This window comes from Scyliorhinus torazame, chromosome 22, assembly GCF_047496885.1.
Source record: "Scyliorhinus torazame isolate Kashiwa2021f chromosome 22, sScyTor2.1, whole genome shotgun sequence".
In the NCBI taxonomy this organism is placed as follows: Eukaryota; Metazoa; Chordata; class Chondrichthyes; order Carcharhiniformes; family Scyliorhinidae; genus Scyliorhinus; species Scyliorhinus torazame.
This window is the reverse complement of record NC_092728.1, coordinates 81659712-81686733: the sequence shown is the minus strand read 5'-3', so window position 1 is coordinate 81686733 and position 27022 is coordinate 81659712. Positions and strand designations below refer to the sequence as shown.

Sequence of the window (27022 nt, the reverse complement as noted above, 5' to 3'; positions counted from 1 at the left end):
ACATCGTCGGGGGAAGAATCCCTTCTTCCTTCGCCTCGTTGAAGATTCTCACCAGCAACGGACCCAACAGTTCCACAAACTTCCTATAGAACTCGACCGGGAACCCATCCGGCCCCGGGGCCTTGCCCACCTGCATGCTCCCCAACCCCTTAACCAGCTCCTCCATCCCGATCAGGGCCCCCAAACCTTCGACCTGTCCCTCCTCCACCCTCGGGAACCTCAATTGGTTCCCGTAGAAATCCCTAAAGACCTCATTTATTTTGGCTGGACTCTGCACCGTGTTCCCCCCTCTGTCCCTGATTCCTCCAATTTCCCTAGCCGCCTCCTTCCTACGTAGCTGATGCGCCAGCATCCGACTCGCCTACTCCCCATACTCGTACGCTGCCCCCTGCACCTTCCTCCACTGGGCCTTAGCTGTCCCCGTAGTCAGCAAGTCAAACTCTGTTTGGAGGCTCCGGCGCTCCTTCAGCAGCCCTTCTTCAGGGGATTCCGCGTATCTCCTATCCACCCTCAGTATCTCCCCCACCAATCTCTCCTCTCCATCCTCTCCCTCTTCTCCCTGTGAGCCCTGATTGAGATTAGCTCTCCCCTGACCACCGCCTTCAGCGCCTCCCAGACCACACTCACCAGTACCTCCCCATTATCATTGACCTCTATGTACCTTTGAATGTACCCCCGGACCCGCCCACAGACCTCCTCATCTGCCAACAGTCCCACATCCATTCGCCACAGCGGGCGCTGGCCCCTCTCCTCCCCCAACTCCAGCTCCACCCAGGGCGGGGCATGATCCGAGATCGCGTTGGCCGAGTACTCCGTCCCCTCCACTCTTGGGATCAACGCCATACTCACCACGAAGTAGTCTATCCGTGAATAGGCCTTGTGCACATGGGAAAAGGAGAACTCTCTCGCCGCTGGCCTGGCAAACCTCCACGGATCCACTCCCACCCCCACCCCCTCCCCCCACCCATCTGATCCATAACCCCCCTCAGAACCTTGGCCGCAGCTGGCCTCCTGCCCGACCTCGACCTAGATCGATCCAGTGCCGGGTCCAGTACCGTTTCGAAGTCCCCCCTCCCGCCGCCCTGCCCCCCCCACCCCCCACCCCCCCCTTGGGCAACAGCCCAAACTTCACCCCCTTTCGATGGAGAACCGACTTGGCCCGGTTGAATCCTGCCCTCTTCTTGACCAGCTCTGCACTCCAGTCCTGGTAGATGAGGATTTCAGCGTTCTCCCACCTGCTGCTCCGCTCCTTCTTCGCCCACCTCAGGATACACTCCTTGTCGGTGAAACAGTGAAACCTCACCACCACAGCCCTCGGCGGCTCATTCGCCCTTGGCCTCCTTGCCAGGACTCTGTGTGCCCCATCCAGCTCCAGAGGCCTTGGGAAGGCTCCCGCGCCCATCAGCGTGCCCAGCATCGTAGCCACGTACGCCCCAACATCCGACCCCTCCACGCCTTCAGGGAGACCCAGAATCCGCAGAATCTTCCTCCTCGACCTGTTTTCCAGGTCCTCGAACCTCTCCTGCCATTTTATATGCAGTGCCTCGTGCGCCTCCACTTTCACCGCCAGGCCCAGGATCTCATCCTCGTTATCAGAGGCTTTTTGCTGCACCTCCTTAATCGCCGTCCCCTGCGCCCTCTGGGTCTCCACCAGCCTCTCGATCGACGCCTTCATGGGGGCAAACATCTCCGCCTTCAACTCCGCAAAGCAGCTTTTCAGAAACTCCTGCTGCTCCCACGACCACTGAGCCCACGCTGCCTGGTCTCCACCCGCCGCCATCTTGCTTTTCCGCACCCGCTCTCCTCTCTTTTCCAGTGCCGCTTTTTTGACCGCTCCGCTCCTGGTCCACTCCATACAGTGCTGGGGGAACCTCACTGCTGCCTTCCCACACCGGGAATCGTCGTCCAAGTGCCACTGGGGCTTCTTTAAAGGGCCCAAAAGCTGCCAAACGTGTGACCTCCCCAGGCATGGCTGCAACCGGAAGTCCAACATATTCTTTTGTACTCGTCAAAGGGTCTAGTGCTTCTTTCATCAAATTGAAAATAGGCCATGTAGAAACTGGATATAGTTTTTTTATAAAGTTGATTTTTATTTGTGTCGTTTTCTGTTCAAATAAATACATGGCATCCTTTTGCACTGTAAGGATTCTATGTTTATAATTACTAACAATTGCTGTGGCGTTAGGGTGTCAGCTTACCTCCAGTAGACATGATATTCTACTGAAAAAATGAAAATGAAATGAAAATCACTTATTGTCACAAGTAGGCTTCAATGAAGTTACTGTGAAAAGCCCCTTGTAGCCACATTCCGGCACCTGTTCGGGGAGGCTGCTACAGGAATTGAACGATGCTGCTGGCCTGCCTTGGTCTGCTTTAAAAGCCAGCTATTTAGCCCAGTGTGCTAAACCAGCCTACTGATGGCTTGGTTAGCTGAAAGTAAATGTATTAATGCCCCTGTAGACTGAGCTGTGAAATAGCAGGACACATGGGGCTGACTCATGTAATTCCACATATTGTGCGTTTTGATTTTACATGTGTCATCAGGGAAAGAGTACAAATTGTGGTCAGGTTCTTCTCTACCAGGATGAAAGGAATATCCAAATCCTGCTCCCTTATGACCTGGTCTCTTTGTTCATAAATATGACCTATTTCTACTTCACTAGTAATTTTCAATTTACTGGAATAAGTTTGCAATCTGTCTCAGTCTCTCTTCCCTGCATATATTTTAACTATTTGTCTCACTCTCTTTTTCTTGTACATAACTGTTGCAATCTGCCTCATTCTTTTTTCTGTACATGAGTTTGCAATTTGTTTTGCTCTCTTTTTCCTGCATCCAGTGTCAATGTTTTGGCTGTTGTTTTTCATATAAATGGACTTGCAATCAGCACACTTAGGGCTGGTTTAGCTCAGTTGGCAGGAGAGCTGGTGTGTGATGCAGAGTAAGGTCAACAGTACGGGATCAATTCCAATACCAGCCTTCTCAACCTTGCTCCTTGCCCGAGGTGTGGTTATCCTCAGGCTAAATTACCACCAGTCAGTTCACCCTGACAAAAGGGAAAGCAGCCTACAGTCATCTGGGACGATGGCAACTTTACAAATTTATAACCTGCCCCTATTACTGCATGTTTGACATCTGTCTGATCCACTTTATTATATAAGATTTCACTCATTATATAAATGCATTTTTCTTGTCTGGTAAGATTATATAATTATGACGGGTATTCATTGATATTCATGATAATTGACTGATCGCTTGGCTAGCTGAAAGTAAATATAGTGAAAATCTGCTACTATTTCTCACTTTTTACCTTCTTCTTGAAAATTACATGATATACTTGAAGTTAAGTACGGAAGGACATATTTTATTGAATATTTCTAAGAGCTAATTTCTTCTGAATAAGGACAAAGGACCTTGAACAAATGCATTGTCACATTAAGTTTAAAAAACAATCTTCTTCAGCGATCACTCACTAACGAGTATGATCGCTCACCTAAGGAACTTTGTGCTACTGGTTGTGGGTTCTGTGGGTCCTCACATGGCTGGTTAGCCCGATCCTAGAGCCGCACCTTCGTCTGCACACTTGGCAGGTTTTCTGGGAGGTGGCATCGGTCTCTGGACTCTAGATTGTAGTATTCCTTTCTCAGGCTCCTTTTTCGGGCCTCCTCTGGCCGTTGGGTGTCCTTAAAGAATTGTGTCCCTTCGATCAGTAGGTTTTTCCACATAGGTCTCGTCTGAGAATGGGTCTCCCAGGTGTTGACATCAATGTTGCATTTCTTGAGGTAAGTCTTCACAGTGTCTTTGAAACGCTTCCTTTGTCCTCCTGCTTGGGAACGTTCCTTGAGCTAGACGAAGAAGAATTTATTTGGCAGTCGAGACTCTGAACCCTGAGCACATAACCGGGCCCGTGGAGTTGGTTTCAGATGATCAAAGCCTCGATGCTGGTGCTCTTGGCTCTTTCAAAGACACTGATGTTAGTAGACTTGTCCTCCCAACTGATGCAGAGAATCCATCTCAGACAGCGTTGATCTACAGGGCCTTGAGGTGGCGCCTGTACATAGTCAAGGGGCGCGATTCTCCCAGACCCGCGCCGGGCTGGAGAATCACCGCAACCGCGCCATGCCGCCCCGACGCCGGCGCGCGATTCTCCGAGGTGCGGGTGTATCGGCGCCATTTGCGCCGGCACGTTTGGAATGGGGTTCACGACGGCGCGGACACTTTGTCCCGCGATCGGAGAATCGCGCCCCAAGTTTCTGAGCCATACAGAGGTGTTGAGAGGGCCACCACCTTGTACACGAGGATCATGGTGTCAGCACAGCTGTCACAGTCATAAAAGACTCTCGTCCTTAAGCATCCGAAGGAGGCACTCATGGATTAGATACAATGTTGGATCTCCGCATCAATGTCAGCCTTAGAGGCAGGGGAAATGTTTCACGTTTGGTAGGAGTTCTACGTTGATAATAATAATCACTTATTGTCACAAGTAGGCTTCAATGAAGTTACTGTGAAAAGCCCTTGATCTTGATGGAGGGAGAGACCAAATCTTATCCTGAGGTGTATTGGTAAAGGACTTGAGTCTTCTTGTTGTTGTGGCTGAGACTAATTCTTTGGTACCCGTCCGAGAAGATGTCCAGCATGGCTTGGCGATTCTCTTCTGAGAGAGTGGAGATGGCAAAGTTCCACGAGTGATGTCAGTATCATTTTCTTCTTGGATTTCAGCCGGCTGAGGTTAAAACGTTTTCCATACATCCTGTAGATGATGTCCACTCCACTGTGAAGCTTGCTCTTGACAAGGTGAAAGATGGTGGTGATGAAGGTGGAGAAAAAGGTGGGGGCGATGACATATCCCTATTTCACCCAAGTCTTCACCGCGAAGATTTCTGTCTTATTTCCGTTCATGAGGACTGTTGCCAAGATCTTGTTGTAGAGGAGTTGGGGGATGTTGATGAATTTCTCTGGACAGCCGGCCTTTGACAGGGTTTCCATAGCACTTCCCGACTGACTGAGTCAAAAACCTTAGTCAATCAACGAAGGCTATGTAGAGTGGTTACGTTGTTCCTGGCATTTGTCTTGAAGTTGCCAAGCAGTGAAAATCAGTCCACTTTTCCACAGTTTAGTCAGAAGCTATACTAGCTTTCTGGAAGGACTGGGAGAAGACAGCTAGCAAGGATTCAGGCAATGATGGTGATTTATTGGTAGTTCCCACACTTCACTTTGTCTACTTTCGTAAAGCTGGTGGCGATGGTGCCATCCCAGAGGGTGGCAGAAATTTCTTCTTTGTGGCAGATTTTCAGGAAAGGCTGATGGAGATAACAGATGATCTCATCTCCACGTTTGAAAATCTCTGCTGGAATCCCATCCACTCTTGTTGGGAGCCCAAGATTATCTTTGATGGGAGTTGGAGGATTTCCTCAAACACATCCTCATCTATGGTTGTATCACGGTTTATGGTTGTATCACGGTTTAGGAATTCTTTGCGAGGACCTCTCCATCTAAGGCCAATGCTTTCTCTGTCTTTCAAGAGGGTTCCAGCCTTACTCCGCATTGGTTTGAGGCCTAGGGTAATGGGTCCATGTATTACGTTGGTAGTACTGAAGAAGCCCCGGTGTCATGCTTGTCAGCGAGGAGTTGCATCTCCATAGCTTTTTCAAGGCTTCTTGATTTCACTGGTTCATTTTTGTACGTCCGCCTTGGTTAATTCTTCCACTACTTCTAGTGGACACAGAGGAGAGCCGGTGGTCTATCTAGCAGTCACCTGCACTGGTCATTGCTTTGGTGATGAGGGGATCCTTTTGGCCTTGGGATCGGATGATGACGAAGTTGACCATGGTGACCCTGCCAGGGACTTAAGACTCCCGACAGCATTGCTCTCAGGATCAATGGAATGGCAAGGTGGCAATCCAAGGAAAGGTAAGCTTAATGGGGAGGATTTTGTGGCCCCCTTTGCCGTGGACATAAATGGTAGGGGGGCGCAGAATATTACGAGAAGCCAGAAACAAGATTCACAATGCAATCGTCCCCACCCCTGCCAGTGACATTTTGGGTTCCCTACCATGCTATGAACGGAGCCCCATTTGAGTACACTTTAATATCATTAGTGGGCTTTCCTGCTGTATCGTCTCCCCACATTCGAATCTCACCTTTCACCAATGTGATGTCACATCAGAGAGGTTTACAACATGTCTGAACCAACGTGGATGAGACAAAAAGAACCCGCCGGACGTGCACAGGTAAGTTCAGCCCCCAGGGGGAAGAAGGACATGTGTGGGAAGTACCCTAGAAGTACCCGAGCACTGCCTCTTGGCACTGCCCCCCTAATGCCAGGGAGAAGGGGTGGTCCCCGTGGAGGATCCTTGTTTTTATTTTACTTTCTGTTAGATTGGGATGCCTTTTAAAAATGGCATTCAATCTTTGGAAGGCTAACTTACCAGCAGGCAAGCTGTCAGTGTGATGGTGTGGGACCCGTCTCCAGCAATTCTTTTCTCCCAAGTGTTTAAAAAATCAGTGGGAAAAGACAGCAGTGCAGCCAGTGGGCTACATATCACTTTTTTCACCTGTGACAACACTTTGAAAAAAATATGGAAAATTCCACTCAATGAGTTTCGAACAGAACCTGAACTATGCCTTAAGTAATTCTATTTTACTCACTAATCAATTATCTGAAGAACAGCGACATGACTTTTTATTTATGTCTGTCATGATTGCATTGTAATTTGGAAAAAATATAATTTTTTTTAATGAAAGGACTATGTTGCTGCGATGCAAAACTGGTTGAAAATTCCTTGTGAAGGACTGAACAAGCTACAGCACTTTCCAAATGAAATTATCATTCAGAGGTAGGCATCTATAAATTCTGCAGGCAGTCTCAGACTGCTTTCACATGAGTATCAAATTGATATTCCCCTCTTCATAAATTTGACATTCGGTGAAGGCTAATTTGTTCATAGGTAACTATTACCTTTTATCAGTTACATGTTTTTCCTCATATGGAGGGGTTACAGCAATATAATTACAGGGCGTCAATTCAGTCAGTTTGAATGTCTGCCATATGTAAAACTCTGACTTTATTTTTCTAGTGAATTGCATGTTATTTAAATTACTTTTTTCTGCTGCTCATTGTTACACCTCATTTGCAGCAATATTTAACACTAATTTCAGAATAAAGCTCCCCTAATTCACCAGTCTAATACTGCATTCCCATTCCCAACAGTAAGTGCTGACTTTCTGAATGAAAGCACAGCTTTCATAGTGAATTGTGTGGCATCTTTTACTGTGGATTTTCACCCACTGGAAACTTCATTGGAATCCAGAGGTAAACTAATTTCCTCATTATCTTCCATGTGCTATTTGTTGTCCTGACTTTCTCCCTTGAGCTCTTTATCCTTCTTGTACTGTGCTTAAATAACCGGCTTTATTAATAGGTTGTGTGGTAGTCACCATTAGTAGTATATTACATATCGCCAAGGCCACGATGCACGCGATCGACGAATCCCTCCCCTTCCAGGTGGAGAGCGATGCATCGGACGTAGCTCTGGCCGCCACCCTCAATCAGGCGGGCAGGCCCGTGGCCTTCTTTTCCCGCACACTCCATGCCTCTGAAATTCGGAACTCCTCTGTCGAAAAGGAGGCCCAAGCCATTGTGGAAGCTGTGCGGCATTGGAGGCATTACCTGGCCGGCAGGAGATTCACTCTCCTTACTGACCAACGGTCGGTTGCCTTCATGTTTAATAATACACAGCGGGGCAAGATCAAGAACGACAAGATCTTGAGGTGGAGGATCGAGCTCTCCACCTATAACTATGAGATCCTGTATCGCCCGGGGAAGCTCAATGAGCCCCCTGATGCCCTATCCCGCGGTACATGTGCCAGCGCACAAGTGGACCGACTCCGGGCCCTCCACAATGACCTCTGCAACCCGTGGGTCACCCGGTTCTTCCATTTCATTAAGGCCCGCAACCTGCCCTACTCCATTGAGGAGGTCAGGACCGTCACCAGAGACTGCCAAGTCTGCACAGAGTGCAAGCTGCACTTCTACCGGCCAGATCGAGTGCACCTGGTGAAGGCCTCCCACCCCTTTGAACGCCTCAGCATGGACTTCAAACCAGTTCGTTTTCAGCTCGAACAATATTGTTTTTCCATATTGGATATGATTGTTGTTGGGATCACAGCCACAACCTGATGCACTATCAATTACCACAAAGACGAGAGTAGTGGAATAATCAAGGCTTTATCGAGCAAGATGTGGTGCCTCCTGTAGCTGGACCCAGAATGGTTACAAAATAGATGCAAAGACTTCTGGTTGAGAAAGTCAGCCCCCTGCACCAAAACAATATGGAAGCGCATCCAGCTCAGACAGTATAAAAAGCAAATATGAATAAAACTACTTGCCTGTCAACCCCTAAGGGAACCACTGGGAAACCATCATTGATCTCCCTGTGGGACGCGTGGAGTACAAGCTTCCCAGATAGGGGGCGGAGGCCATCCACCTGGGGCTCGTTATGTACTTATATAAAAGCTGGCCCAAAGCAGGGCCTAGACAGACTAGTCCTCCCAGCAAGGATTGTACAGGGAACAAGATGCTGCTTTACACAGAACTTTCTATATAGTTATAATAAATTGATGCTCAGTTTTCGCCTGCTTCCTCAAATTATTAAATTACCACATTTTGATGACTTCTAGCAGTTCCTTTAAGGATCACTGGTTAGACTGCTTTAGACCCATAAAAACTGGCAGAGCCTGATCCCAGTTATTTTACCAAATTTGGTCTAATATGTGCTTTAGGTGGGCAATGTTGACACTCGGAACTTCCAGGGGGTGTCAGTTTGTGAGAATGCACAAAGAAATTGGCCCCTGCACATGCTTGTTATACCAAAAGTCAAGCTAAAGTTCTTGACATACAGTTTTGAAAGAATCGGCAGCTATATTTTCTTTATTTTTTAAGTCATTAGGAAGGTTGCAGAACTACCAACTGATCATGACAATTACATCATAATTAAAATTTTAACCTGCAAAATGTATTGCTTCCAGATTTCACAGATGTGGGCCGTGTACATTTACATTCCAGTCTAGAACTGCGGTTCATCATCGCAAAAATACTAATTGAGTTTGGTCTGTGGAGAAAAATAAATCTGTCGGAAATGTTGAAATACTACTCTGCTGTTCATTCTCCAAAGCTAGGACCTGGAGTTCCTAATACCAGAGATGTATTATTATTCTAATTCCAATTGTAAGCCAATGAATAGCTGAAAATATTATGTGTAGTGTTTAACTTCCCTTGAGCCCAGGAGGTTATGGATTGCACTCATGTATAAATTAAGGCAATCAAGGACCGGACAGCAGCATTCATAAAAGGAAAGATTTTCCACTCCATTCATCTCCCACTGGTCTGTGATCAACACAAAATAATTATACAAGTCTGTGTCAGTTTCAGAAGCAGCTTGTATAATACCTTTATAATCTGGCAGCCAACCACCTCCACTATTCCATCATGTAAAATTAGAGGATGGCTGGTTGGAGACAACAGCTACCTTGGCTGCTGAAACTCATACACAGCCTCAACATGCCTGAGCAGCTTAGGTATAACCACAGCCATGAAGCCACCAGGAAAATCTTTGAACACACTATAAGGACTCTTGAGCAAAGGTCCAGGTGGCTGTATAAGTCTGTGGAAAGGTGGATTTACAGTTAGTGGGGCCCTGAGCCCCCCATCCTGTCCCCCAAAACACAAAGGCCGAAGGGATGAAAATACACAAATTGATCATTGTTTCTACACTTGTAAAAAAATGCCTGTAAGAATAATTGCCTTGCTGAAATCTAAGCTTACCTCTTGTCTGAATATGGTAAAGATGGTCCACCATCTGCTCTGCTGCCCCACCTGGGGGTCCTCCGACCACTACGCTGCCTCGCCTGGAACCCTCCCTCTGTTGCCTCGCCAAAGGTTCACTGCCTCAGCTGGGGTCCACTGTTTTGGTCGCCAGCAGCTCATTGCCTCTGTCTGAATTTTCCTTTTTGGTAGCCATAGCACACCTTCCCTCCCAGTTGCTTCTCACTCAATCACAGTCTGTTTATGCACTGCATTTTCGCTGAGAGGCTCACTTTTCAAATATTAGTCAGGCCAGCAGTGTTAAGGAACCAGGACCAGTGTGTTTCATTGCAAATCTGTCCCTGGGTCTGTGGGTTCCACGCCACTGTAGCACTGTTGCATGTTGCACAATGTTGCCATATAGAGGGTATTTCATTTAGAGGAGGAAAAAGGACTGTTATCATCTAACAACAGTACAAAGTCTTACAACACCAGGTTAATGTCCAACAGGTGTTGTAAGACTTCGTACTGTGCTCACCCCAGTCCAACACCGGCATCTCCACATCATCTAAGAAGGAAGACTTGGGTGAAGACATGAAGAAGGGCTATCGCAATGCCAGAACAGTAAAGGTAGTTGTTCAGAAGGTGGGCTCTTTACAATTTGGATTAGCAGTTTCGACTTTGGAATCAAAAATTCAATTCCTAAATTTGTAAATGAGACCAAATTGAGGGGGATACTCCATACTGAGGAGGACCGCAACAAATTACAGACGGGCATTAACAACCTGGAGAATGTGTAAATAATTGTCAGATTAAGTTTAAATGAAGAACAATGGGATCTCAGAGTATTGTATAAGGGTCCAGCACATACAGGGTTAGTTAACGTGGGACTGAGTACAGTACCACCCACACGGTGATGTAAGAGAGCACGTGATCCACACCAAGAGGTCAGTCTAGTATTGCACAGAGCCAGTTGCACAAGCAAGCATGGAGACAGCTCTAAGCTTGAACTCTTTAGTTCATGTACTTAATAAATACATACAATAACCGTAGCTAAGACTACAAAGATTTGATTATCTTAAGACCTACCAAGTGGAATCCAACACTGTGGTGATACACCACTGTACTTCCCTAGCATTGTACATAGTTATATAATAGTTGTGTGTAACGTGGCCCTGTAATCCTGTGTATGGTACTGTGTATTGTACTGTAGCTCTGTAGAGGTTCGGTCCCCTGTATGTAACCTGACCTGGCCACGGAGAGCTCCGCCTTGGCCACTCCCCCGGGAGTTAAGTATAAGACCCAGCTTCTGAGACCGGACCCATTTTGTCTGGGGTCGTCTGTGTCGGGTAAGCTTCCTATGTAGTGCATTAAAGCCTTGGTTAAAGTCTCACATGTCTTTGTGGTTCTTGACGCTTAGTGCATCAAACACTTACAACACAGTAGCAGCAAATGGAAAAATCCAAAATCTCTCAAAATTGCAGAGACACACTAAAGTCCTGGAAGACTAAAGAAAAATACGAAGAAGCATTCTAACTGGTCACTGGTGAAATGCAAAATGATTGAAAAGTAAATTACAATCTGTGCATTTTGCTTGCTGGTTTTCTGTCTTTGAAAATTCTTCAGTCAGAGTATTGAATTGATATTCCCCTCTTCATAAATTTGACATTCGATAAAGGCTAATTTGTTCATAGGTGAAAAATCATTTCCAGCGTACTCAGGATTTTTGGATTTGCCACTCAGTGCATGGAATACCCTTCCTGTGGTGCAGGATCTTGGAAGGTTTCACACTCTATTTTTGAATGCTAATTATATATATCAAGATATATTCAAACTGTAGAATTAATCCTATTACAATTCTGATGATATCTCATTCACACCTTTTCTATTTCACCAACCTGCTGTGCATTTCTAGCAATTTTTGTTTTTTATTTAAGATTTCCATTAGATTTTTATTCTTTTAATACACTCCTACATATACCTCAGTGTTACTATGAGGTTAGAAACCATTCTAAAAGTGAAAATGTAATGAGATCCCACAAAACCTCAAATACTGCATGGCAGCATTGTTACTTCATTTTTTATCAGTCCCCAGCATTTCGTACGCAGAAAATCAAATAAAATCTGCCTGTGGTGCTGAGAGTTGTCAACTGTAATCATTTGTTTTAGCTACCAGAATGATAATCTGTTTGTACTACTGCAAATCTGTAGACCATATTTAATCGGAAAGTCTTACCAGATGCTAAGAATCCAAAGTGGGTTAAGATATCCAGCCAACAGTGATACCTTCTAAGGAACAGTCTGGGTTTTTGTGAACTGTTTTTGTAATGCATTATGTAATATATTGCAACATTTGTGAAATGCTAAATGCTTTTGAAGATTAAATTGCTCAGTTGATGTTTTACTTGTGGCAGAACATCTGCCTCTTTCTCCTCCTGGACTCCCGGATCTTCCGACAGCCCAAAAATCGTCACCTCTGGACTCATTGCCACCCTTGTTTTCAATACTCTGGACATGACGTCCGCAAACCCCTGCCAATATCCCCTAAGTTTTGGACACGCCCAGAACATGTGGACATGGTTCGCTGGTCCACCCGCACATTTTACACACCTGTCCTCTACCCCAAAGAATCTACTCATCCGGGCCACTGTCATGTGGACCCCGCCAGACGCAACCACCTACCTTCCACAAGGTCACACTTCTCCCATCGGATCCCAGGATCATCCAGCCACAGCCGCCGACTGAGGAAGCGAGGGAAACGCGGTGGTCTGCAGATTAGAATGAAGAAATGCAGTTTCAAGACCCCTCTCCCCAGCAGACTCCTGGCAAACTTCCAAGCGATCGAAAACAAGCTGGATGAACTTAATGCCAGACTTATCTCTCAGAGGGAAGTAAGAGACTGCTGTGTGCTCTGTTTCACAGAGACATGGCTCACCCCTGCCTCACCGGACTGTGCCACACAACCTGAAGGCTTCTCAATTCACCGGGCGGACCACACCGCGTCATCAGGTAAAGCGAAGGGTGGACGGGTTTGCCTCCTCATCAACTCCCCCTGTAGCTTGGATATGGCGACCCTGGCGACCAACTGCTCCCCGGACCTGGAATACCTGACCGTGAAGTGCCGTCCATACTATCTTCCACGTGAGTTCACTTCAGCCATTATCACAGCGGTCTACATCCCACCCCAGGCAGAAGTGAGGAAGGCGCTGGATGAACTGTACACAGTTATAAACAACTACGAAACAGAACACCCGGAGGCCTTGTTCATCATGGCTGAAGACTTCAACAAGGCCAACCTCAAGAATGTACTGCCAAAATTCCACCAGCACATCTCCTGTCCCACCAGGAGCGACAACACTCTTGACCACTGCTGCTCAAAAATCAAGGGCGCCTACCATTCCATCCCCAAACGCACTTTGGGAAATCAGACCATAAGACGGTGCTCCTTCTCCCGGCATACAAGCAGAAATTCAAGCGGGAGAATCCAGCTAAGAAGGTCGTGCAGTGCTGGTCCGAGGAAACAGAAGAGCTCTTACATGACTGCTTAGAGACAGTGGACTGGTCCATATTTAAGAACTCAGTGGCCAACTTAAATGAATATGCCACCACCATCACAGACTTCATCAGCAAATGTGTGGATGACTGCGTGCCAACGAAAGCAGTACGTACATTTCCGAACTGGAAACCATGGCTCAATCGCGAGATAAACTCCCTACTAAAGGACAGGTCTGAGGCATCAAGTCAGACGACCCTGACCTATACAAGAAATCCAGGTATGACATCCGCAAAGCCATCCGAGATGCCAAAAGAGAATATCAAACCAAGCTAGAGTCACAGACAGACGCTCAGCGATTGTGGCAAGGACTAAACAACGTAACGGGCTACAAAGCGAAGCCGAGCAGCATCTCCGGCAGCAGCGCACCCCTCCCCGATGAACTCAATGCATTCTATGCTCGGTTCGAGCAGGTAACCAACAATCTGCTGTCGAGTGCCCCAGCAGCCCATAACTCACCATCACAGCTTCTGAAGTCAGATTGGCCTTCCTGAAAGTGAACCCTCGGAAGGCGACGGACCCGGACGGGATCCCTGGTCATGCACTCAGAGCCTGCGCGGACCAGCTGGCAGAGGTGTTCGCGGACATCTTTAACCTGTCCCTACTCCACTCCGAGGTCCCCACCTGCTTCAAGAAGACCACCATCATACCAGTGCCAAAGAAGAACCAGACAACGTGCTTCAATGACTACCGTCCAGTGGCCCTGACTTCAGTCGTAATGAAGTGCTTCGAGAGGTTGATCATGAAGCGCATCACCTCCATACTCCCAGAACGCCTTGATCCACTGCAATTCGCATACCATCGCAACCGGTCCACAGCAGACGCCATTTCCCTGGCTCTGCACTCATCCCTAGAGCATTTCGACAACAAGGACTCCTACATCAGACTCCTATTTATTGACTACAAAGCTCTGCCTTCAACACCATAATTCCAGCCAAGCTCATATCAAAGCTCCAAAACCTAGGACTTGGCTCCCCACTCTGCAACTGGATCCTCGATTTTCTGACCAACAGACCACAATCAATAAGAATGAACAACAACACCTCCTCCACAATAGTCCTCAATACTGGGGCTCCGCAAGGCTGTGTACTTAGCCCCCTACTCTACTCCCTGTACACACACGTCTGCGTGGCAAAATTTGGTTCCAACTCCATCTACAAGTTTGCTGACGATACAACCATAGTGGGCCGGATCTCGAATAACGACGAGTCAGATGACAGGAGGGAGATTGAGAACCTAGTGGAGTGCTCCAGCAACAACAATCTCTCCCTCAATGCCAGCAAAACTAAAGAGCTGGTCATTGACTTCAGGAAGCAAAGTATTGTACACACCCCTGTCAGCATCAACGGGGCCGAGGTGGAGATGGTTAGCAGTTTCAAATTCCTAGGGGTGCACATCTCCAAAAATCTGTTCTGGTCCACCCACGTCAACGCTACCACCAAGAAAGCACAACAGCGCCTATACTTCCTCAGGAAACTAAGGAAATTTGGCATGTCCACATTAACCCTGACCAACTTTTACAGATGCACCATAGAAAGCATCCGATCTGGCTGCATCACATCCTGGTATGGCAACTGCTCGGCCCAAGACCGCAAGAAACTTCAGAGAGTTGTGAACACCGACAAGTCCATCACACAAACCTGCCTCTCATCCATTGACTCCATCTACCTCCCGCTGCCTGGGGAAAGCGGGCAGTATAATCAAAGATCCCTCCCACCCGGCTTACTCACTCTTCCAACTTCTTCCATCGGGCAGGAGATACAGAAGTCTGAGGAAACGCATGAACAGACTCAAAAACAGCTTCTTCCCCACTTTCACCAGACTCCTTCCCCGCTGTTACCAGACTCCTAAACGATTCTCTTATGGACTGACCTCATTAACACTACACCCTGTATGCTTCACCCGATGCCGGTGTTTATGTAGTTACATTGTATACTTTGTTTTGCCCTATTATGTATTTTCTTTTCTTCCCTTTTCTTCCCATGTACTTAATGATCTGTTGAGCTGCTCGCAGAAAAATACTTTTCACTGTACCTCGGTACACGTGACAATAAACAAATCTAATCCAATCTCTTGCCTGGACTACAAACATCTCGCTCTTTGTCATATTCAGTTTATATCCCGAAAACCGGCCAAATTCCCCCAAAGTTGCCATGATTTCACCCATCCATGCCCCTGGATTTGTTACATATAAGAGAAGGTCGTTCGCGTACAGCGAGACCCTAGTTCCACCCCCCAGGCCCACCCCCCCCCCCCCCCCAAAACCCCCGAACCAGCCCTTTCCAGCCCCTTGAAGTTCTTAGAGCAATTGCCACCGGTGCTCTATAGCTAACGCAAACAGCAGTGGGGAGAGGGGGCATCCCTGTCTTGTCCCCGGGTGCAGTCTAAAATAGTCCGAGATCGTCCTAGTCGTCCTTACACTAGCGTCCTGGGCCTGGTACAACAGCCTAACCCAGTCGATAAAGCCCCTACCGATCCCAAATCATCCCAACACCTCCCATAGATACTCCCACTCCACCCGGCAGAACGCCTTCTCCGCATCCATGGCCACAACTACCTCAACCTCCCTACTCTCCGGGGGCATCATAATCACATTGAGTAGCCTTCTTATATTGGCCACCCACTGCCTGCCCTTGACAACCCCGGTTTGATCCTCCATAATCACATCCGGCACACAATCTTCACTCCTGGAGGCCAAAACTTTGGCCGGCAACTTGGCATCCACATTAAGCAGGGAGATCGGCCTAAATGACCCGCATAGCTCCAGGTTCTTGTCCCGCTTCAATATTAACGAAATAGAGGCCTGTGACATCGTCGGGGGCAGCACCCCTCTATCCCTCGCCTCATTCAAAACCTTGACCAGCAACGGCCCTAATATCCCCGAGAATTTCTTGTAGAATTCCACCGGATACCCGTCCCGCCCCGGGCTTTACCTGACTGCATAGCCTTCAAGCCCTGAACTATTTCTTCAGCCCTAATCGGGGCCACCAGCCCACTCACCAGCTCCCTGCCCACCCATGGGAAGGTCAGTCCGTCCAAAAAGCGTCTCACCCCTCGGGCCCCGTGGGGGGGTGATCTTCACATTTTATGCAGCTGAAATAATAGAAGAGCAAGGCCTTTTTGATCATTCTTTCTTCTTTATGAGTGTCATGGGTGGGCAGGTATCCTGCTCCAATAACTAGCTATTGGGAGATCAGCAAGACAAACCCAAGTGATTCTGATATTCATGGTGGCCAATGTATGGCCTCTGCTTTGCATCTCATCCTTCAGAAATTCACTGTGAGGAATCAAATGTACAAACCCTTTCCTACTGCATCACTTTATGTTAAAACAGAAAAACAGAACTGGGCAATTCAGCCCCTTGAGCCTATTCCATCATTGAATCATGTAAGAACGTAAGAACATAAGAACTAGGAACAGGAGTAGGCCATCTGGCCCCTCGAGCCTGCTCCGCCATTTAATGAGATCATGGCTGATCTTTGTGGACTCAGCTCCACTCTCCGGCCCGTACACCATATCCCCGAATCCCTTTATTCTTTAGAAAGGTATCTATCCTTTTCTTAAAAATGTTTAAAGAAGGAGCCTCAACTGCTTCACTGGGCAAGGAATTCCAGAGATTCACAACCCTTTGGGTGAAGAAGTTCCTCTTACACTCCGTCCTAAATCTACTTCCCCTTATTTTGAGGCTATGCCCCCTAGTTCTGCTTTCCCCGACCAGTGGAAACAACCTGCCCGCATCTATCCTATCTATTCCCTTCATAATTTTATGTTTCAATAAGATCCCCCCCGCATCCTTCTAAACTCCAATGAGTACAGTCCCAGTCTACTCAACCTCTCGTCATAATCTAATCCCCTCAACTCTGGGATCAACCTAGTGAATCTTCTCTGCACTCCCTCCAGTGCCAATACGTCCTTTCTCAGGTAAGGAGACCAAAACTGAACACAATACTCCAGATGCGGCCTCACCAACACCCTACACAATTGCAGCAAACCTCCCTAGTCTTGAACTCCATCCCTCTAGCAACGAAAGACAAAACTTGATTAGCCTTCTTAATCACCTGTTGCACCTGCACACCAACTTTTTGCGACTCGTGCACCAGCACACCCAGGTCCCTCTGCACAGCAGCATGTTTTAACATCTTACCGTTTAAATAATAATCCATTATGCTGTTATTCCTCCCAAAATGGATAGCCTCACACTTGGCAACATTGAATTCCATCTGCCAGACCCTTGCCCTTCACCTAACCTATCCAAATCCTTCTGCAGACTTCCGGTATCCTCTGCTCTTTTTGCTTTACCACTCATCTTAGTGTCGTCTGCAAACTTTGACACATTGCACTTGGTCCCCAACTCCAAATCGTCTATGTAAATTGTGAACAACTGCGGGCCTAACACTGATCCTTGAGGGACCCCACTAGTTACAGGTTGCCAACCAGAGAAACACCCATTTATCCCCACTCTCTGCTTTCTGTTCGTTAACCAATCCTCTACCAATGCTACCTTAGTTTATGCAGCAACCTTTTGTGTGGCACCTTGTCAAAAGCTTTCTGGAAATCCAGATATACCACATCCATTGGCTCCCCATTATCTACTGCACTGGTAACATCCTCAAAGAATTCTACCAAATTAGTCAGACACGACCTACCCTTTGTGAACCCATGCTGTGTCTGCCCAATGGTGCCCCGCTATTTCCTCCTTAATGATAGATTCCAGCATTTTCCCTACAACCGAAGTTAAGCTTACCGGCCTATAATTGCCCGCTTTCTGCCGACCTCCTTTTTTAAACAGTGGTGTCACGTTTTCTACTTTCCAATCCTCTGGGACAACCCCAGAGTCTAGTGAATTTTGATAAATTATCACTAGTGCGTTTACATCTCTTTTAACACTCTGGGATGCATCCCATCAGGGCCAGGAGACTTGTCTACCTTTAGCCCCATTAGCTTGCCCAATACTGCCTCCTTAGTGATTACAATCATCTGAAGTTCCTCACCTATCATATCTTTATTTCCATCAGTCACTGGCATGTTATTTGTGTCCTCCACTGTGAAGACTGACCCAAAAATCCTGTTCAGCTTCTCAGCCATTTCCCCGTCTCCTATTATTAAATCTCCCTTCTCATCTTCCAAAGGACCAATATTTACCTTAGCCACTCTTTTTTGTCTTATATATTTGTAGAAGCTTTTACTATCTGCTTTTATGTTCTGAGCCAGTTTACTTTCATAGTCTACCTTACTCTTCTTTATAGCTTTTTTAGTAGCTTTCTGTTGTCCCCTAAAGTATTCCCAGTCCTCTAGTCTCCCACTAATTTTTGCCATTTTGTATGTTTTTTCCTTCAATTTGATACTCTCCCTCACCTCCTTAGATATCCACGGTCGATTTTTCCACTTTCTACATCTTTCTTTTTGTCGGTATGAACCTTTTCTGAACACTGTGAAAGATCGCTCGGAAGGTTCTCCACTGTTCCTCAACTGCTTCACCGTGAAGTCTTTGCTCCCAGTCTACCGTAGCTAGTTCTTCTCTCATCCTATTGTAATCGCCTTTGTTTAAGCACAAAACACTAGTGTTTGATTTTACCTTGTCATCCTCCAACTGTATTTTAAATTCCACCATATTGTGGTCGCTCCTTCCAAGAGGATCCCGAACTATGAGATCATTAATCAATCCTGCCTCATTACACAGGACCAGATCTAGGACCGCTTGTTCCCTTGTAGGTTCCATTACATACTGTTCCAGGAAATTATCCCGGGCACATTCTATAAACTCCTCCTCAAGGCTGCCTTTACCAACCTGGTTAAACCAATCGATATGCAGATTAAAATCTCCCATGATAACCGCTGTACCATTTCTACATGTATCCGTTATTTCTTTGCTTATTGCCTGCCCTACCATCCTGTTACTATTTGGTGGCCTATAGACTACTCCTATCAGTGACCTTTTCGCCTTACTATTCCTGATTTCCACCCAAATTGATTCAACCTTGTCCTCCATAGCACCAATATCATCCCTTACTATTGCCCGGATGCCATCCTTAAACAACAAAGCTACACCACCGCCCTTACAGTCCATTCTATCCTTTCGTATAGTCTGATACCCTTGGATATTTAACTCCCAGTCGTGACCATCTTTTAACCATGTTTCAGTAATGGCCACTAAATCATAGTCATTCATGGCTAATCTGTTATCTTAATTTCATATAAACTCCTTAGCTCCATATCTCTTAAAATCTTTGCTCAACAAAAGTTATCACTTCCAGGGGCAGCATGTGGTACAGTGGTTAGCACTGGGACTGCGACGCTGAGGACCCGGGTTTGAATCCCAGCCCTGGGTCACTGTCTGTGTGGAGTTTGCACATTCTCCCTGCGTGCGTTTCACCCCCACAACCCAAAGATGTCCTGGTTAGGGGGATTGGCCACGCTAAATTGCCCCTGAATTGGAAAAGAAAAAAATAATTGGCTACTCTAAATTTATTTTTTTTAAGTTATCACTTTCAATTTTGAAATCGATGATGATGAACTTTCATAAAAGGTTAGCCCCCACTGCTGTATTTTGTCCAATTCTGAGCACTGCACTTCAAAAAGGATGTGAAGGCTTTACTGAGGGTGCAGCAAAGATTTACAATAATGATTCCGGCGATGAGAGGCTTCAGTTACACAAATAGACCAAAGCTGAAGTTGTTTCCCTTCAACAAATGGTTGAGAGGAGATTTGATAGAGATATTGAAGGTTATAAGGGGTCCAGTCAGAGTAGATGGGAGAAACTGTTCCCAGTGGCAGAAGGATCAAGAACCAGTGGACATTGATTTAAAGTGATTAACAAAAGAAGCAACAGGATATGTGGAAAACCTTTTTACCCAGTGAGTGGTTAGGCTCTGGAATTCACTGTCTGAGCGTGTAGTGAAGGCAAATTCAATTGTAGCTTTTCAAATGAAATTGAATAAGCGCCCAAAGAGAAAAAAAATACTGGGCTACAGAGGAAGGGCAGAGATGCGGGACAAGCCCTTGAGTTACTGTTTCAGAGAGCCAACATGGATATGACAGATTGAACAGCCTCCTTCTGTGCCGTAACCGCTTTATGATTTCTAAATTTCGAATTGATCTAGCTTTTTGGAGGAGACAGTTCTAAATTTCCATTGCCCTTTTGTGTAAAGAACTGCTTCTTGATATGACCTCTGTACAATTTATCTCAAATTTTAAAGTAATGCACCTTTGTTCTGGATTCCCCCATCAGATGGGATAGCCTCACTCTCTCTGCATTATCAAACCTTTTAATCATTTTAAACACCTCAATAAGGTCACCCTCAATCTACTATACTCAAGGGAATATAGGTCTAGTTTATTTATTGATAGATGAACACACTGCATCATCAGATTGTTTTTCATGTTATCAAAACTAATGAATTTCAATTAATATTTTTCAATCATCTGACATCTAACATTGAAAGAACTGACCAGACACCAAACAATTTAGAAAGCTTCCCTTAAAGAAATATGATTGAAACCTCATTCTAGATTAATACCAAGCAGGAGAAGAGTTCTAAAATGTCCATTACCTACCTAGAGCAATGTAGCAGGTTTATTAAATGGAAATATGTTTATTATCAATCATCAGAAATATATTTATTTTATGTCTTTTCATTTTAATCCAGTGTTCACTACACAATATCATCAATGCTTTAACTCTCAGTACTATCATTAACCTTGCTTTAGGCAGATGGAAAGGAATTGTATTGATTAAAGCTGCTAATACAGTATTTCTTCATTTGGGAAAAGCTGTTTTATTGGTAAAGTTGTGGTCCTCATACCTTCGGGGTTGTGCAAGAGGCTCACTAGATTGATTCATAAAATGAGAGGGGTTGTGTTGTGAAGCTAGATTGAGTAGAATGGGCCGATATTTTCTGGAGTTGACCTTGCTGAATGCTGAGAAGTATTGACAGGGCAAATGCTGAGAGGTTATTTCGCTTGGCTAGATAGATAGTCTAGAACTAGTGGTCATAATCTCAGTCTAAAAGGTCAGCCAGCTATTTGGGATTGCGATGGGAAGAAAGTTATTCATTCAGAGGTTTGTGAATCTTTGGAATTCTTCATCCTAGTTTTCTTTCATTAAGCATGTTCAAGGCTGAAATAAATAGTTTTTTGGGGGATTCTAAGGGAATCAGAAGGAATGGGGATTGGGCAACAAAGTGTATTTGAGGTGGAAGATCGGCCATCACCATGGTGGTCATTGGCTGAATCGGCCATTCCTAACAATTCCAAAAAAGGGTGTTATTTTTATCCTGATAATTTCATTGGGCAATGGTGTACCGACATGTAAAATACATTAAGTCTTGACAATTAATGTGAAACTGTGGATGCCATCATATTTAGTCAAATATTGCAGGTTTTGGAATTTGTGATCACCCCACCCCCTTGGAAATATGTCCAATATAACATATATGTCCTGAACATATGGATAATAAATGGATATGACGGGGAGCACGGTGGCGCAGTGGGTTAGCCCTGCTGCCTCACAGCCCTAGGTCCCAGGTTCGATCCAAGCTCTGGGTCACTGTCCGTGTGGAGTTTGCACATTCTCCCTGTGTTTGCGTGGGTTTCACCCCCACAACCCAAAAGATGACAGGGTAGGTGGATTGGCCATGCTAAATTGCCCCTTAATTGAAAAAAAATGAATTGGGTACTCTGAATTTAAAAAATAAATAAATGGATATGACAGAACACTGAATCATTACACCATTGCTGAAAAATCTTTTAATGAAAATCATACAATTAGGACCCCTCGACTGTCCTGATTTAAACTCTTACATTATTTATTATATATTTATTTGAGTAGGATTTTATCAAAGTCAAAAATAAATTTGTGAATGCTAAAAGTCTGAAATAATAGAAAATGCTGAAAACGCACAGCCGATTATTCAAGATTTGGAAAAAAAAAGTCTACGCTCAAAATAACAAACTTTTTCAGGTATTGATGGATCTGAAGCATTTGCATCATTTTCTGTTTTTAAGATTTAAGGTACAATTAGAAAGCGCAATTGCCCCGATTCAAATAGTTTCAACACAAAGTGGATCCTGTCCTGAAGTTTTCCACAGACACTAGTCCGTCCGCGTTGTAGAAAGAAAATACAACTCGATCATCAAAGCAAATGCAAGCGGGGGACTTGTGGTATATAAACTGTAAACAAAAATCCTGAAAAAGCCATGTGCCAGGAAACAGCACCGAACAGTTATTCTGACCCACCTGCTGTGACTTCAACGAACTGAATCCAATCCAGATGTTCAGAGGGAATTCTCAAAACGTGTTTAGAACTCAAGGTTGAGTTCTGTGATCGATCAACCCATACACAGAATAGGGGAAGGCCACTAACGAAGGCCCTTCAGCAATAATGCACCGAGGGGTTGGAAACTGAAAAGAATCCCTCGTGCCATATATTTGACATGTAATGAATTAATCAATAAATATTGACTGCAATTTTAATTGTAGTAACATACAGTATTGGAAGAAAGTTGTTTTGTACTTTATGTCAACATTGAACAGTCATGTACGTACTTTTATGAATAACGTTATTTTTTGAGGGTGGGGGGTATAAAACTCATACAAAACTTGCCCTGACAATCAACTCTGCTTTGTATTGAAACATCAACTCTGCTTTGTATTGAAACCCTTTGACATTAGAGAAACACTTTATAAAAGGCCTGTTCCAAAATAAAACTTTGGTAAACGTAATTATTTGAATGTGAAGAGAATTTATTTCACAAAAAAGTTTAATTTTAAAGCGTTTGACCCATCAACAGTTATTCAAAAGATTTTTTTTTAAACTTACCTTACTGGTTGCATCAACTGCTCGTGATAGGATAAAAAGAGAAAGAATTAGTTTGGGAAGTCTCCGCATTTTTATTGAGCGTCTTTTATCTTCTCGATATTTGGAGAATGCAATTTGAGCAGTAACGCTGCAACTTCAGCGACAATTCGGTGACAACGCGCACCAAATGCATCAATCCTTCAACAAGAAATGTTCTCGACAGAGGCTCGCACTTTGCAGGATCTCCACACTCTCGCACACAACTCCTCCTCTGAAACTGGGACAACTGCGGCTGTGCCGTGCAGCTTTCAGATAACAAGCTCGCAGAAATTACTTTTAAACAAATTCCCACTGTGTATTGAATGCGAGGGAGGGACAATAATGACTAGCAGCTGAAAACCGTACCAACCCAGCGTCCACCCAAAAAGTGGACAAAAAGATTCAGCCACGAAATCTTTGGTACTGAATTCTCCAAAACTCGATTTACCGGGAATTATATGCAATACAAAGGAGCGTTTCATTTGAATATATTATTGGCTTATCCATTAATTCCAGTGTGAATCAAAGGGAGGGGTTTAAAACGGCGAAACAGCGTGTGTGTCCATTTCCTAACTCATCAACGCTGGCCGAGCTAACCACTATCCCTGTATTTATTCCCTGATGTGACTGCGCCATCTGATGGCGAGAGCCCCCCTCCCCTGGAGAGGGACCGAATCTTTAAACTAAATTACTATTAGATCCCCGATTTCAATTGCAAAATCTACATTTCGAGAATGTGTATTTTTTTTAAATGCTTACATTTTCAACGGGGATAACAATTGGGCTGAAAAACTGCAAGTTCACAACATTGGAAATTGGGCAAAGTTCTGCACCTCGCGACGCCGCAAAACCACGATCACCGGAAAATCAGGCGGCCTGCCAAAATTGAGGACCGCTCCCGACGCCGATTTGGGCGCCAGGATCTGGTACATCGCTAGTGGCGATAACGAGGTTTGCGCCCTGCAGCAGCAAAAAAGAACATTGTGATGCGATCATCAATTCACGCGAAACAGAGAGTGGATGTAAACTGTGGCTTTAATCGACTAGAACAGTGCCTGCCTGTGACTGCTCTGCTAGTGAGAGCCGCCTACAGGGCTGCTGCTCTTTATACCTCCTCTCAAGGGGCGGAGCCACAAGGGCACCAACATGATACATTCCATGTAATATTGTTCAATGGTCCATAGGTGGAGCCCACATGGGCAACAGCGCGATACAGTGACATACATGGTGAATGGTTAATACAATATGTTCACCACATTCATCCCCTGTTGAAAATTGAAGTCCGGCTGGGGTGAAGGGTTCACAGGTTCAGCCTGTCTGGCACCCTGATTGTGCGCTGTGATCGCCGAAGCTCTGGTATCGCAGCTGGCCCGGGTGTCGAACTCATCCGTGTGGGCATGGGTAGTGAAGTCGCCGGTGCGGGCACAGACGTGGACTCCGGGAGCGTGTCTTCTGGAGCTTTGTTCCTGTGGGTCGGTGAAGGTGGGAGGGGGGCAGGAGGGGGTGCGGGTGCCATATAGGGGCGGGGGCACTGGTCAGCGTAGGTTGGGTGGGGTAAGTTGGGGTGGCGGTGGTAGTGGAACCTGCGGGTGCCAGGTCCCGGAGGGAAACCGTATCCTGTTGGCCGTTGGGCTGTTCTATGTATGCATACTGGGGGTTGGTGTGAAGGAGCTGGACCCTGTCGACCAGGGGGTCGGACTTATGGCTCCTGACATGTTTGCGGAGTAGGACGGGCCCCGGTGTCTTCATCCAGGATGGAAGCGAGACCCCGGAGGTGGATTTCCTGGGAAAAACGAACAGGCGGTCATGAGGGGTCTCATTTGTGGCCGTGCAAAGGAGGGATCTAATGGAGTGGAGCGTGTCGGGGAGGACCTCCTGCCAGTGGGAAACTGGGAGATTCCTAGACCGTAGGGCCAGGAGGACGGCCTTCCAGACCGTTGCGTTCTCCCTCTCCACCTGCCCGTTTCTCCGGGGGTTACAACTGGTAGTCCTGCTCGAAGCAATGCCCTTACCGAGCAGGTACTGACGCAGTTCGCCGCTCATGAACGACGAGCCCCGGTCACTGTGGACGTATGTGGGGAAGCCGAACAGGGTGAAGACACTATGCAGGGCTTTAATGACGGTGGCCGCCGTCATGTCGGGGCAGGGGATTGCAAAGGGGAGCGGGAGAACTCGTCAACGACGTTGAGGAAATACGTGTTGCGGTTGGTAGAGGGGAGGGGCCCTTTGAAGTCGATACTGAGGCGCTCGAAGGGCCGGGATGCCTCCACCAGGTGGGCCTTATCCGGTCGATAGAAGTGCGGCTTACACTCCGCGCAGATTTGGCAGTCCCTGGTCATGGCCCTGACCTCCTCGGTGGAGTAGGGCAGGCTGCGGGCGTTGATGTAGTGGAGAAGCCGGGTGACCCCCGGGTGGCAGAGGTCATCGTGGATAGCCCGGAGTCGGTCATCTTGCGCGCTGGCACACGTGCCGCGGGACAGGGGATCTGGGGGCTCGTTGAGCTTCCCAGGACGATATACTATATCATAAATATAGGTAGAGAGTTCGATCTTCCACCTCAAGATCTTGTCATTCTTGATCTTGCCCCGCTGTGTGTTCTCGAACATGAAGGCAACCGATCGTTGGTCGGCGACGAAGGTAAACCTCCTACAGCGAGGCAGTGCCTCCAGTGCCGCACAGCTTCCACAATGGCTTGGGCTTCTTTTTCGACCGAGGAATGTCGAATTTCGGAGGCGTTGAATAAAATGCTACTGGCCTGCCTGCCAGTTAAGGGTGGCGGCGAGGGTGACTTCGGATGCATCGCTCTCCACCTGGAAGGGGACGGACACGTCCACCGTGCGCATCGCGGCTTTGGCAATATCTGCCTTGATGCGGCTGAAGTCCGGCAGGCCTCAGCCGCCAGTGGGAAGATGGTGGCCTTGATCAGTGGGCGGGCTTTGTCCGCATGGTTGGGGACCCACTGGACGTAATAGGAAAAGAACCCGAGGCACCTTTTCAGGGCCTTGGGGCAGTGGGGAAGGGGGAGTTGCAGGAGGGGGCGCATACGGTCGGGGTCGGGTCCTAGAACTCCATTTTCCACGACGTCGCTGAGGATGGCTAGTCTGGTTGTGCGGAAAACGCATTTCTCCTTGTTATAAGTGAGGTTGAGGGTTTGGGCGGTTTGGAGAAATCTCTGGAGGTTGGCGTCGTGGTCCTGCTGGTAGTGGTCGCAGATGGTGACGTTGTCCAAGTACGGAAATGTGGCCCACAGCCCGTACTGGTCCACCATTCGGTCCATCGTTCTTTGGAAGACAGACCCCGTTTGTCATGCCGAAGGGGGCCTGGAGGAAGTGAAAGAGGCGGCCGTCTGCCTCAAAGGCTGTGTAGTGGCGGTCCCCCGGGTGCATTGGGAGCTGGTGGTATGCAGACTTCAGATCCACCATGGAGAACACCCGGTAGTGTGCGATCTGGTTAACCATGACTGCAATCCGGGGAAGGGGGTACGCATCGAGGTGCGTGAACTGGTTTATGGTCTGGCTGTAGTCTACAACCATCCGGTTCTTTTCCCTGGTCCTGACGACCACCACCTGAGCTCTCCAGGGCCTGTTACTGGCCTCGATGATCCCCTCCCGCAAGAGTCGCTGGACCTCGGACCTGATAAAAGTCCTGTCCTGGATGCTGTACCGCCTGCTTCTGGTGGCAACTGGCTTACAGTCGGCGGTGTGATTTGCGAAGAGCGGGGGAGGGTCGACCTTCAGGGTCGCGAGGCTATATACGGTGAGTGGGGGTAGGGGCCCGCCGAACTTCAGGGTTAGGCTCCTGAGGTTGCACTGGAAGTCCAGTCCCAACAGGAG

At 46.8% G+C, this 27022-nt stretch overlaps 1 protein-coding gene across 1 annotated transcript in view; it reads right to left on the bottom strand.

Annotated features, from left to right (window-relative positions):
• Positions 1 to 23659, bottom strand: part of olfml2a (olfactomedin-like 2A) — a 96168-nt gene extending 72509 nt beyond the window's left edge. The window contains exon 1 of the mRNA XM_072488441.1: positions 23172 to 23659. Coding sequence (XP_072344542.1) covers positions 23172 to 23240 — 69 coding nt within the window. The 5' untranslated portion in view covers positions 23241 to 23659. The remainder of the gene's footprint in view (positions 1 to 23171) is intronic.
• Between the last annotated feature and the right edge of the window lie 3363 nt (positions 23660 to 27022).